The 13,992-nt window shown below is 33.9% G+C and overlaps 1 protein-coding gene across 2 annotated transcripts in view; it reads left to right on the forward strand.

Moving 5' to 3' along the window:
* Positions 1 to 11,394: 11,394 nt before the first annotated feature.
* Positions 11,395 to 13,992, forward strand: part of LOC141402817 (dynein regulatory complex protein 11) — a 442,109-nt gene continuing 439,511 nt past the window's right edge. The window contains exons 1-2 of one of the 2 annotated variants that reach the window (XM_073984803.1): positions 11,488 to 11,602; positions 11,692 to 12,229. In XM_073984803.1, coding sequence (XP_073840904.1) covers positions 11,734 to 12,229 — 496 coding nt within the window. In that variant the 5' untranslated portion in view covers positions 11,488 to 11,602; positions 11,692 to 11,733. Of the gene's footprint in view, positions 12,230 to 13,992 lie in introns of both variants that reach the window. The other variant, XM_073984802.1, reaches the window with a different exon arrangement.

The following is a 13,992-nucleotide window of genomic DNA, read 5'->3' on the forward strand; positions in this document are numbered from 1 at the left end:
TACGGCGTCTTTTTGTCGAATTTAATAAATTTTACCATCTAATAGAATTGTCTGAAAATCGTGACTCGATAAAAAGAAAATTAATTCTATTTTTAAATTCATTGTAGTCATTGAAATGTATATATGTATGTAGTATTTAATTTAGTCTGTAAGGATTTTGTAATCTATAGACTTAATAAAAAAAAAAAACAAAAAAAAAAAAAAAAAAAAAAACCGTTCTTAACTGATTCAATTACCAAACAACTACATTTGATTTTTATTTATAGAGATTTAAAAAAATACTACACATATTAACTAATGTTGTACCGCTTCTATAAGCCGTGTTATAGTGTACGATACGTCGCTCGGACTTGGAGGAGGTTACATCTCATTGATATGAAGAAGTCTTTATGCGAAATAGTTTTTCCTGAATGATATACAGTTAGGCAACAAATGTATTGCCAAAACCAAAATTGTAGAAAATTTCTTATTAATTGTTCGTTTATGGCAACAAATTATGTAAAAACTATACGGTTTTGTGCAAATCTCTTGCTATAGGTCCTTACAACAATATTCCGTCAAAATATGCAAAGGTTATTTGCGATTTATGACAAATACGGTCAAAGATAAGAATTAACTACTACTTGGGGGTGACAATACAAGTATTGCAACGGGAAAATCAGTACTATAAAATTTTTGCAAATTTTTGCGGTCATTATGCATTTTTATGACTTTTGGGGCTAATAATAGACGCCAAATACAATAAAACCCATCAAATATGGAAATTAAGGCCAGAACAGAATCAATCGTCGCTTGCTTTGCTTGCGTCCCCAAATGTCAAATTATAAAGGAATGACAAAGCCTCTTTGCAAATCCGCCTGCGTTTTCCTTCAGGATGCTCTGGTATTCCTTTATAATTTGACATTTGGGAAGCAAGCGACAATTGATTCTGTTCTGGCCTTTAAACCGCTACTGGAGAAGCTGGAATACCGAATATTTGGGTACTATATTCTTTACCATGGCAAATAGTATGCGAAATTGGGTTCACGGATATAATAATGATTGGGAAGACAACCCCACTGACATGATAAAGAAATATTTAATAGTCATTAGTCTGAAAGTCAGAAAAATCGATCCCGAAAGCTCAAACAAAGTCAATTACCACCATTCCAAAGACCAGATAATGACATGTTAATCTTATTTGTCCGTGTTTAGACACACAAATTTCTCGGGAAAGTAAATTCAGTTTTTAGGCAATAGGGGGTAGGAAAGAGTATTGAAGAGCTCTTTCCTCTCCGCTCTCTCCCAAAAAACTCAATTTACTTTCCCGAGAAATTTGTGTGTCTAAACACAGACTTTGTGTAAATTGCCGATGTAATATAACAACACAAAACTCTTAAATACATCGGGCCAACATCCTGATATCAACCCTCATAAAATGTTTGGGTCAAATTTAACAAAAAACTCCAAAAACATCCTCCAACGAAGGATCAAGATTTACTAAAAATTGGGGACCAGTATCCTTAGAGTGGAACATACCGATCCTTAATTTTTGGTTTAACTAAGCTCATTAAACCTGCGTTTACAAATGCCTGGACAGTTGGCTTCATGTATTGATTGTCAAAATCCCACAACTTGCCTGTGTGACGTAGGCGTCCCGACAACTGCAAAAACAGTTGTAAAATTTTGAATGAAAATCGTCGATTTCTGTTTGTTTTCCGTTTACATATTTTGTTCTTCTTCATGTTCTTTTGTTTTCAACACATTTCAATTATTATCTCACTTATTTTTACAAAAATGTCAAAAAATGTTCTTCCCTACTGTCTGTGAAAAAATGATGGACAGCTGGGAGACAAACGACAAATGTATGTATGTGTTAGTAAATCAGAGTTGTATTTGAAGACAAACTGTCTGGTGTAAACGCCTAGTAATGCTCAATGAATGTCCAAAGTGGATAGACAACTCATTAAGGAACACACCTTTGGTAGTTCTCGAAGAAACCATCGATTTGGTAATTTTTGCAATACTTTTATTGTCACCCCCAAATAGTAGTTAATTCTTATTTTTGACCGCATTTGTCATGTTACAATAATTTGGAAGGTAGGTCAGGTTCGAACAAATTGTGAAAAACAAGGCCTGGGTGTATTTGTTATTCTGTCAGAATAACCATAACTGAATATGCAACAAGTTGTACTTTTATTTGATATTTTGGATCATTAACTAAAAACGCGAAAAATGAATGGGATGCTAAGTTTTCTTTACAGAGTCAGCTTCTGTATATGTTCAAAAGTTTGTTTCATCACAATGTTGTAATAAATTCAAATAATAAATGTTGTAATAACAATTTTCATTTTGACTGAATTTTAATAAGTATAAAATATTTTGTCATATTTTTCAAAACCATACACATACATACACAATTTGTGTATATTGATTTGAAAGAATAAGGGGTAGTTTACACTATATGTAAATGTCATATGACATGAAATTTTCCATCGTTATATATTCGCTAATATGTGTAATATTGGAGATTTTCCTTACGGCATTTACTCTGTGCGTCCACACCAGCAAAAATGTAAAAAACTACGTCTCCACATTGCCTCCGTGGGTAAATGTGGAATGTTTTTATTTCGTGTCATATGACATTGATAGATAGTGTAAACTACCTCTAAGCAAACAAATAGAAAAAATTGTAATCAGCTGTTTTCTATGCCCTACCTTGTAATGATTCTACCATGGTATTTGTTATAAATCGCAAATAACCTTTGCATATTTTGGCGGAATATTGTTGTAAGGACCTATAGCAAGAGATTTGCACAAAAATATTTTGTGACCACTAGGAACCCTAAGTAAGTCCCAATTTACATTAGGCGAGTTTACTTGCGGCAATTGTCAGTTTGTAGGTGAGAGAGGGTGCTGAGAGGCAAAGGGTTACCATATGCCTCACCTCTCTCTCCTACAAAATGACAATTGCCGCAAGTAAACTCGCCCAATGTAAATTGGGACTAACAAATTTCAGATAATTTGCTACGAAATTGTGGCTTAAATCCTCAAAATACCGAAAATCGGAAGGTACCGATATATGGGGGCTATACCAAAACATTAGCCGATATTGTTCATATTTGGCCCATTATTACCCACAGGTACAAGCTGAGTTTGAAATTTTAGTGATGTATCTCAGTTCGTTTGCAAGTTATGAATTTCGCGCCGCTAGATCAGTGCTTTCGACCACCGTGCAGCGCCCATGTTTATTGAGCAAATTTTATAAGTTGACTGACAGCTTGGCATCCAACATGAATGATAGTGTGACCACTCCGTGAAATCCAACAAAACTGAAGCAATCGATATTTGCGAAACATCGTCAGTCAAAATGATAATGTGTACGGCACATAATATTTATGATGTCTAAACGACACAATAATTCATTTGCTCATTAGTTAGCATTAGTAGCATAATGTGCTAATATTTTCAAAATTAAACAATAAATTTGTAATTTGCCGTATGTTTTTTGAGACGAATTCAATTTACAACAACTTCTTTTGGCGTTTCAAATTCGATCAAATGGGCTGATGCATCTACCTTGGTGATTGCGCTATACACAAAAATCAGCTGACTGCCAATTATATCCACCAAAGGTATATATAAATGCAATGAGATTTGTAGTGGATTTATTAAATCCATATAAATTGCATATTATAGCAACAACAAAAGAGAAAAAAATTATTGTACAAATATTATCCTCTAATATAGAACAAATTTGAATCAAAATGTAGATATAACGCATTCGGAACTCTCGTAGGTAATTTTTATTACACGTTTAGGAAGAAAAACAGTATTTTATGGTAACAAATTTCGACGTTTCAAATTTCATGAGTAGACCCTATTACATTTTGAAAATTAAATTTACAAAAAAAAAGTAAGAATACAGCTGATTGTCACTTCTGCCTTACTAGGCGTTTACACTAGACAGTTTGTCTTCAAATACAACTCTGATTTACTAACACATACATACATTTGTCGTTTGGCTACCAGCTGTCCATCATTCTTTCACAGAGAGCCGGGTTAACAAAATTTTGTCATTTTTTGTAAAAATGTGTGAGATAATAATTGAAATGTATTGAAAACAAAAGAACATGAACAAAAACAAAATATGTGAACGGAACACAAAAGGAATTCGATGATTTTCATTCATAATTTTACAACTGTTTTTGCAGTTGTCTGGACGCCTACGTCACAAAGGCAAGTTTTGGGATTTTGACAACCAATACATGAAGTCAACTGTCCTGTCATTTGTAAACGCAGGGTTATATAAATATGCCTTGGGAAGTGTCAATAAATTATATGAATTTAAAAAACATATATTTTTTCACATTTGATTAAATGTTTTGAAAAACGTGAATGAAAATTCGTTACGGTTTCATATCGTCCATATCATTCCACTACATGCATAATTTCTCGCAGAAAGCAGAATTCTTGAAAAAATGTTTTGGATTCCTAAAAATTCATTGAAAAAGGAGAAGCTGTTTCAGAAATCGAAAGCACATGTTTATTAGGGTTTTACTTATTTCAAACTACCGTAGCAATGAGTTTTAATGACAACTTATCGACTTTATGCTTGACTATTAAAAAATAGGTATTTTCAACCTCACTTCTTCGGTCCATTGTCAAACCGAGGAGTTAAAATTTATCAACAGATTTTGTCTGTAACCTAATTATATAAGTTAAAAAAGCTAAGTCAAATTCTCTCGCTTATTGAGACTTACATATATGTTTTAATTTTTCGTGGCTGATGGACCGGTGAAGCTTACCATTTAAGAAAATTTGTAAATACAGTTGAACCTCGATTATCCGTGAATCGATTATCCGGGAACCTCCATTATCCGTTATAGAAAAGAAATGTTGGCCTTTTTTCCTATTCTCTATTCTATTCTTCTATTTTTCGTTATAAACTTCATTACACGGGAGTAAAAGCACACTTTCCAATTAATTTGATTAAGCAAACAAAAGGTAAACAACCGAAAACTGGAAATTCTCTCATATTATACAATTAGTGTATTTATGGTATCACAAAAACCATGGGACAAAGTTAATTCAGATGAAACTGATGATGATGATATCATGTATCCTTCTAAAATTTGGTGGATTACAGTAACAAATTTAATAAAAATTGCAGATTTTCCTATTATTGTACAATACAATGCCATTTTTACTTAAAAATATGTTCAAAAACTGCCTAAAAGCATTGCCTCCATTATCCGGGAAAATAGATTATCCGTAATGCCTCCGGTCCCGACCATAACGGATAATCGAGGTCCGACTGTATATTGTTTTTCTCGATCGGGGGCGCAACCACCGTTGTCTAGAAAATTAATTGCAAGTCGATGCACTCATAAGTTTAGCGAATATAGCGATAATAAAACAATATGCCCCCGAAATTCGTATATTTGTATCATGGCACAATTACCGAGGTAGTGGCATCGTAAAATTTGGAATATGTTATGTCAAAATTTTCTTTATGTTGTTGGGGAAATTACCACAAAAATAATTTTTTTATAAAGAGATTTGACTTTTCATATTCAAACAGCTGGTGTGATACCACTACCTGGGTAATTGTACCATGATTTGTATATAGCATTTTGGACCACGGCACATTCCTGAACAGTTTTCGAAAATTGCATGAAATTAGGTTCAGTAGTTTTGGAAAAATTATGTATTGAAAAGAGTGGGTGTTGTCATCAGTTTTCAAGATATAACATATTTAAAAAAGTGGGTGTGGTCCGGGATTTTGGCTCCAAATATGAACCTAGGTTACACACAGCCCGATTGCCTTCCAAAATTTATGCTGAAACCGATATAATCATAAGTTTGGCTTATACATATTGCCTTTAAATGAAAAGCGTGGGGAAGGTACCCCACCTCCTCCGAAAGTCATAAAATATATGTACATAAAAACGGCAAACATTGATCTTTTGCTGCAAGATTCGGTTTTTGCAGAAAAATTAAGTTGAAAAAAATGCGTGTTGTAAAATTTTCTTTCCATAAAAATCCAAGTTGACGGCATTTGATTTTTAAAGATATGGCGTTTGTTTCAAGATGGCAAAGGGAAATACCCGCCCCTTCGAAGTTCAAGAAAATATGCAACCTATTTTCATCGGGGGCCAATTACAGGAAAATCAATTCAGTAGTTTAGTAGATGTAACATATTTTAAGAAATGCGCGTGGTCAAGTCTATGGGTCTTAAAAAAGTAGGTAAGGTCGGAGCCACAACCACAATTGTCTTGCAAATTAATTGCCAAACCGATACATTCGTAATTATTGTTAATATATAGCATTTTTAAAAAATAGGGAATAGGGAAAGTGCCCGCCCCCTCCGAAACTAAATTCATTCATTCCTGTACATTCCCTGAAAATTTCATGAAGGTCGGTTCAGTAGTTTTTGTAGAAACTGCCTTACGGCATTTACTCTGTGCGTCCACACCAGCAAAAATGTAAAAAACTACGTCTCCACATTGCCTCCGTGGGTAAATATGGAATGTTTTTATTTCGTGTCATATGACATTGATAGATAGTGTAAACTACCTCTAAGCAAACAAATAGAAAAAATTGTAATCAGCTGTTTGCTATGCCCTACCTTGTAATGATTCTACCATGGTATTTGTTATAAATCGCAAATAACCTTTGCATATTTTGGCGGAATATTGTTGTAAGGACCTATAGCAAGAGATTTGCACAAAAATATTTTGTGACCACTAGGAACCCTAAGTAACAAATTTCAGCTAATTTGCTACGAAATTGTGGCTTAAATCCTCAAAATACCGAAAATCGGAAGGTACCGATATATGGGGGCTATACCAAAACATTAGCCGATATTGTTCATATTTGGCCCATTATTACCCACAGGTACAAGCTGAGTTTGAAATTTTAGTGATGTATCTCAGTTCGTTTGCAAGTTATGAATTTCGCGCCGCTAGATCAGTGCTTTCGACCACCGTGCAGCGCCCATGTTTATTGAGCAAATTTTATAAGTTGACTGACAGCTTGGCATCCAACATGAATGATAGTGTGACCACTCCGTGAAATCCAACAAAACTGAAGCAATCGATATTTGCGAAACATCGTCAGTCAAAATGATAATGTGTACGGCACATAATATTTACGATGTCTAAACGACACAATAATTCATTTGCTCATTAGTTAGCATTAGTAGCATAATGTGCTAATATTTTCAAAATTAAACAATAAATTTGTAATTTGCCGTATGTTTTTTGAGACGAATTCAATTTACAACAACTTCTTTTGGCGTTTCAAATTCGATCAAATGGGCTGATGCATCTACCTTGGTGATTGCGCTATACACAAAAATCAGCTGACTGCCAATTATATCCACCAAAGGTATATATAAATGCAATGAGATTTGTAGTGGATTTATTAAATCCATATAAATTGCATATTATAGCAACAACAAAAGAGAAAAAAATGATTGTACAAATATTATCCTCTAATATAGAACAAATTTGAATCAAAATGTAGATATAACGCATTCGGAACTCTCGTAGGTAATTTTTATTACACGTTTAGGAAGAAAAACAGTATTTTATGGTAACAAATTTCGACGTTTCAAATTTCATGAGTAGACCCTATTACATTTTGAAAATTAAATTTACAAAAAAAAAGTAAGAATACAGCTGATTGTCACTTCTGCCTTATATAAATATGCCTTGGGAAGTGTCAATAAATTAGTCCCAATTTACATTAGGCGAGTTTACTTGCGGCAATTGTCAGTTTGATGGAGAGAGAGGTGAGGTATATGGTAACCCTTTTCCTCTCAACACCCTCTCTCACCCACAAACTGACAATTGCCTCAAGTAAACTCGCCTAATGTAAATTGGGACTTATATGAATTTAAAAAACATATATTTTTTCACATTTGATTAAATGTTTTGAAAAACGTGAATGAAAATTCGTTACGGTTTCATATCGTCCATATCATTCCACTACATGCATAATTTCTCGCAGAAAGCAGAATTCTTGAAAAAATGTTTTGGATTCCTAAAAATTCATTGAAAAAGGAGAAGCTGTTTCAGAAATCGAAAGCACATGTTTATTAGGGTTTTACTTATTTCAAACTACCAGACCCCGGTCCGCGTTGCTGGCCCGTAGCAATGAGTTTTAATGACAATTTATCGACTTTATGCTTGACTATTAAAAAATAGGTATTTTCAACCTCATTTCTTCGGTCCATTGTCAAACCGAGGAGTTAAAATTTATCAACAGATTTTGTCTGTAACCTAATTATATAAGTTAAAAAAAGTTAAGTCAAATTCTCTCGCTTATTGAGACTTATATGTTTTAATTTTTCGTGGCTGATGGACCGGTGAAGCTTACCATTTAAGAAAATTTGTAAATATATTGTTTTTCTCGATCGGGGGCGCAACCACCGTTGTCTAGAAAATTAATTGCAAGTCGATGCACTCATAAGTTTAGCAAATATAGCGATAATAAAACAATATGCCCCCGAAATTCGTATATTTGTATCATGGCACAATTACCGAGGTAGTGGCATCGTAAAATTTGGAATATGTTATGTCAAAATTTTCTTTATGTTGTTGGGGAAATTACCACAAAAATAATTTTTTTATAAAGAGATTTGACTTTTCATATTCGAACAGCTGGTGTGATACCACTACCTGGGTAATTGTACCATGATTTGTATATAGCATTTTGGACCACGGCACATTCCTGAACAGTTTTCGAAAATTGCATGAAATTAGGTTCAGTAGTTTTGGAAAAATTATGTATTGAAAAGAGTGGGTGTTGTCATCAGTTTTCAAGATATAACATATTTAAAAAAGTGGGTGTGGTCCGGGATTTTGGCTCCAAATATGAACCTAGGATACACACAGCCCGATTGCCTTCCAAAATTTATGCTGAAACCGATATAATCATAAGTTTGGCTTATACATATTGCCTTTAAATGAAAAGCGTGGGGAAGGTAACCCACCTCCTCCGAAATTCATAAAATATATGTACATAAAAACGGCAAACATTGAGCTTTTGCTGCAAGATTCGGTTTTTGCAGAAAAATTAAGTTGAAAAAAATGCGTGTTGTAAAATTTTCTTTCCATAAAAACCTAAGTTGACGGCATTTGATTTTTAAAGATATGGCGTTTGTTTCAAGATGGCAAAGGGAAATACCCGCCCCCTTCGAAGTTCAAGAAAATATGCAACCTATTTTTGTAGATGTAACATATTTTAAGAAATGCGCGTGGTCAAGTCTATGGGTCTTAAAAAAGTAGGTAAGGTCGGAGCCACAACCACAATTGTCTTGCAAATTAATTGCCAAACCGATACATTCGTAATTATTGTTAATATATAGCATTTTTAAAAAATAGGGAATAGGGAAAGTGTCCGCCCCCTCCGAAACTAAATTCATTCATTCCTGTACATTCCCTGAAAATTTCATGAAGGTCGGTTCAGTAGTTTTTGTAGAAAAGATTAAAATTGAAAATTGAAAAAAGTGGGCGTGGTCAAATTTTCTTTGCATATAAACCTAAGTTGGGTTATGGCAGACATTTCAAAGAAAGAATTATCCCAATCGGTCAAACCGTTCTTAACTGATGCAATTACCAATGAACTACATTTGATTTTTATTTATAGAGATTTAACAAAATACCACACATATTAACTAATGTTGTACCGCTTCTATAAGCGGTGTTATAGTGTACGATACGTCGCTCGGACTTGGAGGAGGTTACATCTCATTGATATGAAGAAGTCTTTATGGGAAATAGTTTTTCCTAAATGATATACAGTTAGGCAACAAATGTATTGCCAAAATCAAAATTGTAGAAAATTTCTTATTAATTGTTCGTTTATGGCAACAAATTATGTAAAAACTATACGGTTTTTTTGTGCAAATCTCTTGCTATAGGTCCTTACAACAATATTCCGTCAAAATATGCAAAGGTTATCTGCGATTTATAACAAATACGGTCAAAAATAAGAATTAACTACTACTTGGGGATGACAATACAAGTATTGCAACGGGAAAATCAGTACTATAAAACTATAAAATTTTTGCAAAATTTTGCGGTCATTTTGCATTTTTATGACTTTTGCGGCTAATAATAGACGCCAAATTCAATAAAACCCATCAAATATGGAAATTAAGACCAGAACAGAATCAATCGTCGCTTGCTTTGCTTGCTTCCCAAAATGTCAAATTATAAAGGAATGCCAGATCCTCTTTGCAAATCCGCCTGCGTTCCCCTTTAGGAGGCTCTGGCATTGCTTTATAATTTGACATTTGGGAAGCAAGGAAAGCAAGCGACGATTGATTCTGTTCTGGCCTTAATGTCAAAAACGAAACATATAAAAGGAATTGCCTGAAAATTGCCGGTACGAGCAATTTTTTTCCACTTCCATTCCCCTTACGTGTCTCTCCAACAAACTGAGACTTGACGCAAGTAAACTTGCCTAATGTAGATTGGGAATTAAGGCCTGCGTACATAAGCAGCCTTGCCTGAAGAATAAAGAAGGCCGAGCAAATCTCGAACTGGGTTGCCCTTTTCTTTTTATTCTTTTATCAGAAGCAAGCAATATAACCCTGCGTTTACAAATGACAGGACAGTTGAGTTCATGTATTGATTGTCAAAATCCCACAACTTGCCTGTGTGACGTAGGCGTCCAGACAACTGCAAAAACAGTTGTAAAATTATGAATGAAAATCACCGATTTCTTTTTGTTTTCCGTTTACATATTTTGTATTGTACATATTCTTTTGTTTTCAGCACATTGAATTATCATCACACTTCTTGTTCACAAAAATGTCAAAAATTTGTCAACCCGGCTGTCTGTGAAAAACTGATGGACAGCTGTGAGACAAACGACAAATGTATGCATGTGTTAGTAAATCAGAGTTGTATTTGAAGACAAACTGTCTGGTGTAAACGCCTAGTAAGCAGGCAAGGCAGCTTATGTACTCATCCCTTTACATAAGCTGGCTCACCTGGTTACCTTGCTTTCTTGCTTAATTTCTAAAAATAAGATAAAAGAATAAATAAGGCCGAACAAATTTCGAACTGGGTTGCCCATTTCTTTTTTATTCTTTTTTTAGAAGCAAGAAAGGCAAGCAGGCAATGCAGCTTACATAATTACCTAGGCCTCTACTCTTGTGCCAGACATTGAAAATAAAACATGACAATTTTTGAACTTTTAGGAGAAAGAGAGGAGGTGAAGGAGCTCCCTTTCTCCCTTATTACCCATAAACTCAAATCATTTTCATGCAAATTTTCATAATCTGGCACAAGACTTACATATTCAATTTTTTCGATATCACTTTAGGCCAAATTGAAATACGTATTTTGTTTTTGTATTTTTGAACGCACACGCAGAGTTATAGGTTTGGCCCTATCTGTTCAATTTGGCTGGAACAGACTTAATATTGCAGATAGCAAAATAAAATTTTTATTTATAAACACGTATTTTTTTTTTTAAATTCGCATCTAAATTATAATGTCATTTGAATTCAATTACAAAATTTGGGTGGCTACAAAACGTAGCATTGAATACATAATAAAACGGCAAGATGTTATGAAAAAAAGAGATCCCATCGATAGCGCTGGTATTTCCTTTGGAATACTATCCGAACTATATATATCATATGTTGAATTGGTTCAAAAATTAAGCTATTTGTACCGGAAAACATTTCAGGTGCAAAAACGTAATGTTATCAAGGAACTGATAGATCCCGCAATGCGCACTTTGAATATGCTCAAATGTGAACTATGTAATATCGAACTGAATGAGTATATTTATATGGACAAAGTCCTTATTGCTCGAAAGCTGTCACCATATGACATATGTATTTGGCGCTCGCCAGATTTTCTGTACAGAAGACCCTTGGCATATCAAAATTTCATTTATAAAAATGGTATATGTATTGATGATTATGGGGATGAAAGACAATCGCAAGAAGAAAGAGCATATATTGCAGAATGTGTGACAATTATACAGGCGCACGAGAGAGCAAGGCGTAGCAGAGTGCTTAAATCTGCTATTATGTACGATAAGAAGAAGTTGATGGTTAAACAAGCAAACAAGATTCCCTACATATTTACTTATCAACAAGGCCAAAGTTGTAGTATTCCCATCAAAAGGACAACCTTCAATGCATGTTTAGTCAAAAACAAAACAAGTTGTCGGGATATTTTAAAAGCCAAAACACATAAAATAGTTAATCTTATTAATGGTAAGTGAAGATGTCTACATTTTCTAATAATCAATGAACTATATATGAGGCGCTCAGCGCCAAAACGGCATAACCAACATATTCAAAAAAATCAAACTGACTATAAAGATCTAATGCAATGGTAGGCAACATATTTTTCTATTGCATACTTTCGGGGGTGTCATTGTGTGAGAGCCATGTTTTTTCAATCCCACCATACCATTGCTATCGAAAACGATATCGTTTTCGAATGTTTCTCTATAGTTTTCCTGGGGCCTAATTACGTTGAGTCCAAAATCACATTTAAAACACAAAATCCGCGACCGAAACTTAAATGTTTTCATTCGTAAAACAAATAATTTTCCTTGAAATTGTATTTCATGTTTTGTTGAATTGTATTTCATGTTTTGTTGGGCTTTTGTTTTTAAAATACAAAACACACACACAAACAAACAATAACGTTCTGTCAAAGTTAAAAATTTTCAACCTACACAAAGTATACGTCATGGTACAATAATACAGGTAGCATTATCATGCCAGCTGATGGTAACATAATGTGTCAATTGCATTGAATTGATGTCAAATTTTGACGTCTTATGTTCCCAACAATTGTCGATGCGGCTACCTGTGTATTTGTACCATGGTATACGTATATAGCATGGTAGAACAAGAAAAGGTAGCAGCAATACCCAGCTGACTGAACTGGGTTGTAGTGTTATGCGGGGCATACACTATACGGCCAAACTGCACTGCCAAATGAACCCTTGTGTACGTGTGTGATTGAATAGTGTGTGGCATTCGTTCAATCCATATTCCAAAAATGAAGAATTTTCCTCCAAAACTCGATTTTGGGCTGAAGTTTTCCAATTTTTTTAATTTCCTCACAAATAATATTTGTTGTTTTCAAAAATAATTTGTTGGTTACTTGGAAAATAAACAAAATTCATCGGATTGAAAGGGGTTCATTTACAAAATCAAAACTATTTTGATTTCAATCCTGCCAAAACTACTTCCAAATACATTGACAAAAACTTCAAAATTTACTAATACTATTACTAATGCTGTCCTGCATGCCCATAGTGTATGCCCGGCATTAGTGTCGAATTCCATACGACATTTTATGTATTTATTTCTATGTTCGATGTATATTAGGGATATATATTTTTGAAAAACAAATTTATTCATCAGAAAAAAAAAACTATTTCCCATAAAGACGGCTTCATATCATTGACATGTAACCTGCTCCAGGTCCGAACGACATGCCGCACTCTAAAACACCGCTTATAGAGGCGGTACAATATTTGTTAATATGTGTGGTATTTTGTTAAACGTGAAAAGAATAAAGCCCTAATAAACGTGTGCTTTTTTGTTTTCAAAAGCAAATGATTGAAACAGCTTCTCTTTTTTCAATGAATTACCAGCGACCCGAAACATTTTTGCAAGTATTCTACTTTCTGCGAGAAATTATGCATTTAGTGGAATGATATGGAAACATTCAAATTGAAAATCTAACGAGTTTTCATTCATGTTTTCCAAAATATTCAATCAAATGTGAAAAATTATTTGTTTTTTAAATTCCAATAATTTATAGACATTTCCTTGTTTTGTTTACATTTACGTTGACACTAAGGTTTACAAACAAAAACAAATTTCAATGTGGTTGTTGTTGAGTTGTATTTGTTGTAGTATTAACTTTACCTTGTATTTGTTCTACCATGCGTATATAGGTATGGGCCTCAAGCAACATTATGGAGGTAGACTCCAAAAATGTTTTTATTTTAAAG

Source organism: Musca autumnalis, unplaced genomic scaffold (assembly GCF_047663935.1).
Source record: "Musca autumnalis isolate F117 unplaced genomic scaffold, ASM4766393v1 scaffold_4, whole genome shotgun sequence".
Lineage (NCBI taxonomy): Eukaryota > Metazoa > Arthropoda > Insecta > Diptera > Muscidae > Musca > Musca autumnalis.